Raw genomic sequence first — 4,379 nt, 5'->3', positions numbered from 1 at the left:
TAGACCATTGCTTAGCATTCGGGAGGACGCCGGTTCGATTCCGGGTCCGTCTGCCTTGGTCCAAGTTTTTCAGTGGTTTCCTTGGATCACTTAGGCAAATGCTGAGGCAGTAATATTCCACAGATAATCTTTCATTCTCTTCTGTCTTCATTTCGTCCGTCTCATCTTTCTCACCCGAACCACCACCCACCCATTCCCACGATTCCTGAAAGAAGGCTGAAGAGGGACTTCCGCCCTACCTTCCGGCGTAATCCGGAGAGACTGCCCGCCCACCAGCATTACTGGCTGGTGGGAATGAAATAACCAAAAGTTAAAGTTTGCATTTAAATTGTTGACTGATGTTAGATAAATATAAAAAGATGTTTCAAATGATATTTTCTAATTATTAATTTTAGGGACCGTATTCAGGAGCTCATTTGAATCCTGCCAGAAGTTTAGCACCTGCCTTATGGAATGGAGATTGGAAAGATCACTGGGTGAGTCCGAATGCATTCAAATACGATCATATATATAAAAATAGACGTTTATGTTGTATTAGAATATTTAGCAACTTTTGTGTGTAATAAGCAAGGACCAATGGAGTATTTTCACAACATTATTTATTACCTCAACGATATACGATATGCATTAATGTGAAATCAACTTAATTTCTTCCCACTACAAATTATCTCAAGATAATGAAGATTTTTTTTAAGAATGTATGTATGACAACTGCAACAAATTGTTCCTCATTAAAGTGAGGTACTTAATCTCAAGTGGGAAGAAGTTAAATTGATTTCACATTAATGTTTGATAATATATTATTATTACAATATTAACCGCTATTACTACTAAAAGTAAAAACCTTCTTAACGTATTGACATTAAAGTTTAAAGTATTATAACTATAATTTATACTTAATTGCGAGATTCCCGTGGGAAAGATGAAGAGGACATTTTGTCTTATCCTTCGGCTTTGCAGTGCACCAGAGTGGTTGTCTGAGGTTTTTCCCGTCCACTAGCATCAATAGCTAATACCAAAATGTTTAATTTTCTTTAAACTTTAGTCATCTATTGTACTTTTGGTAGTGGTTGTATCGGTTCAAACAATATACCGCGATAGCAGTTAATAATTTTATGAAAACACTTCAGTGTTCTTTTATTTTTATTAAACATAATTTACCATCGTCGAAAGTTTGAACCTTCTGTGTGAATTGCTTGAAATTTACTAGACTCATTTTGAGATATTAAGGGAATTAATTCGAAATTCACTTTCAACCTGTTTAATAAATTATGATGTCAGATTACAGAAAATATTTTTTACTAAATGTGTTGCTAAAGCATCTTTCTATTTTGAGACAACAGATTGTAAATAAGGCTTTTCTTAATGTGTTATTTACATAAACTGAAATACTCTTTCAGGTGTACTGGCTAGGCCCCACATTGGCAGCAATTTTTGGAGCAGCAACATATAGATTTTTCTTTTCCTTCCAGCAAGACGAAAAGCCAAATAGCATTGCCGAAACAATTCCACTAAATGATAAGCCTTAAATTAATATTCCAGTCTATTCTATTGTTTTCTAAGTACTTTGTTATTGACTTTTTACATCTTGTTTAATAAACATAGTTGTGTTTTTTATTTCTTCTTATAATAAGTCATGACAGTTGGATAAGAATTAAACTTTAACTTTTATCCAGTATATCCAATGTATGGTACTTATTTACCTATTGGTGCTATTTTGGTAAGAATACGAGCTTCGCATCGACGTAGTTGGTCGAAATACAGAATTTCTATTTTATTAAATTTCGTCAGGTATCAGTAAATTGTGGTACACAGCTATAATGGTAAATAATGGTAATTGACGTTTTATTTGTTGTAAAAAAGGTAAGAAATGCATTCTGACTTTTAGTGATAATTTGAGCATTTCTTGCTGTTAACAAAAGAAAATCTCGGAGTGAAGTTATTTGTGAATAAATAATTTTTGGAAAAATAGGGAAACAAATAATTCACTAATATACGAATGAAAAATCTGCTAAGCAAATTACTGATAACGTTAATTTTTGATATTCCTTTAATATTTTCTTTTATTAGGTAAAATTTAATTTAATTTTAACATTTATTTAACACATGATACCCATTTCGCCCTATAAGGGCATTATCAGGAGTAGTAATTGTACATGTATTAATTTCATAATTTTTGATATATTATAAAACATTTTTTCCTAAACCAATTACCCTGAATTATATTTACTAATTGTAGTTTACTTACTTTCTTTCATTTTACATAACATTTTACCGTAATTGATAAATTCTCTTATTCACTATATTCTAAATCATTGAAGAATTGCGAGGAACAAGTTACGGGTACTGATTAAAGTAATTTACCTAAAAAAGTACTAAAAAGTTATTTTCCTATTTCAAAAAAATGACAACGATCTTACACTGAATGCACTGTTCACACACAAACACTTTGATACTTTGTTACCCACCCCATTTGTAAATACACACAAGTACACACTTGGGTGCGTGTACTCGTTGATGAAAAAGGTTTAATAGCCGCTGCCTTAAAGTAATCCCAGTATAAAAAAGACCGATAAAAGAAAATATACACTTACGTAACGATGGTTGTTCTCCCCTATACTAGCATACCTGAAATCAAAAACTAGATCAGCAAATGATCAACTTTATGTATTCATACATAACTTATAGAAGTTGGAGATAAAGGAGATTCGGGATAGACACTATATTTTAAAAATCAGATCTAAAATTAAGGAGTTTCACCATTTTTTAAGGTCGTCAAGTATCACACACCATTAATATAGTGAAACTGTTCTATTTTTTGTTGCTAATTGCTTTCGTATGTACAATTACTTATTTCAAGAGTTCTAGTTAGTTTCACACCAAAAATATTAAATAATTTAATTCTGGAAGACACATTTGTAAAATTTTATTTAGTGTAGCTGTGAAAAATTAGCAACCAAATAAAATAAACGCTAAATAGTAAAATTCAGATAAAAAAGGCTTCATCATTTTAAGAGCGTTTGATTTTCGACGACAGTTTTCATATGATTTTTTATTCTTAGCGTTCGATATGTAAATGTGTAACAATTCCCAGTAATTAGACATTTACTATTTTGTATAAAAGTAATCTTTTTAAGGAGCTAACTCACATCATAAAACAACAGTACACACCTAATCAAAAGGAGTTGTACATTTAATTTTACTTATATTTTTCTAGTAGGTATGTAACTTAAAAATTCAGATTTGCGAAAATAACCTGTCCTAGGTTAAAGCTGTTTTAAGTTGAAGTAGGTACTTTACGATTTTAAAGAGTCTTTTCGATGTTACGATAACCTGCACATTCAGCAACCTCAGCAGTTCTTTTAGTAATAGTTCATATATGTAACTCGTGAAAAGCAAGTCAAGAAAAAGCAATTCTTTAAAGGGACCAACGTTTTTCACACTCCTGTTTTTTAACCACTGTCTTACCAGCAGGGGCGCAACAAGGGAGGGTCCACGGGTACCTAAAATACATGCAATAAAATAGACTACATACCGTTTTTGAATATTTTTCTAGATAATGTAGAATGCTGGGATTACAATTAAAAGATGACAGAAAATGTCAAAAATAAAGTAAAGCAGTTTTCGTAATCTATATAAGAATAATTCTATGTCAAATTATTATATTTAAGCCTATTTAATCTTTAATGGTCCACACAATTTAATTAATTATCAAATGAGTTCTGAGCAAATTAGAAACGCAAGAAAATGAACAGTTAGATTCGGTAACTTTTAAAAATAAGTTAAGTTAGACGACAAGGGATAATGCCAGCGGCTACGCGTAAGCTACAATTTTAAGAATTATTGTTATTTTACGTAATAAGTACATTTAATATAACAAATTAGGTATAAATTTAGCATCACTGTGTTTTCGAAAACAACTTTGTGGCATAATTAGGAGAAACTTATGAGAAAACATTGTGGGTTTTTAACAGAGAAAAACCTTCTTCTTTGGTAAATCACGCCTATAGGCCTGTATGCCTATCAACAAACGCATGAGAAAGGTAACACTCACTTGGTTGATGTTGTTCTTTTATTTAAAATATTTATCCTCAAGTTTTTTGCTTCTGAAAGTCAGGTGCGATAGGAAAATACTTCACTCACGAAGTGATTTACTGAAACAGAAGGTTTTTCTTTATTTAAAATCTACCTCCACCGATTTTTCTCATGTGTTACTCAGGCGTTACTTTTATTTTTTGACGTGACAACGTCTTATAATTCGATGGAGCCGGCTGCACGCACGAAAAAACATGACTCATGCGGCGTTACCTCGCTCTGAGGCGTTCCATTTAAGGCTTGAAGTGCAAGCGAGAGCGCGGAACGAGCGACAAAGAGGCACA

The 4,379-nt window shown here is 32.1% G+C and overlaps 1 protein-coding gene across 2 annotated transcripts in view; it reads left to right on the top strand.

Moving 5' to 3' along the window:
• LOC108733726 (aquaporin AQPAe.a) overlaps nucleotides 1-1,617 on the top strand; it is a 15,673-nt gene extending 14,056 nt beyond the window's left edge. For both annotated transcript variants that reach the window (XM_018465015.1, XM_025974111.1), the window contains exons 5-6: nucleotides 396-476; nucleotides 1,401-1,617. In XM_018465015.1, the coding sequence (XP_018320517.1) occupies nucleotides 396-476; nucleotides 1,401-1,529 (210 nt within the window). In that variant the 3' untranslated portion in view covers nucleotides 1,530-1,617. The remainder of the gene's footprint in view (nucleotides 1-395; nucleotides 477-1,400) is intronic.
• Nucleotides 1,618-4,379: the final 2,762 nt, after the last annotated feature.

This window comes from Agrilus planipennis, unplaced genomic scaffold (assembly GCF_000699045.2).
Source record: "Agrilus planipennis isolate EAB-ADULT unplaced genomic scaffold, Apla_2.0 scaffold78, whole genome shotgun sequence".
NCBI classification, from domain to species: Eukaryota; Metazoa; Arthropoda; class Insecta; order Coleoptera; family Buprestidae; genus Agrilus; species Agrilus planipennis.
This window is presented reverse-complemented; position numbering and strand designations above follow the sequence as displayed.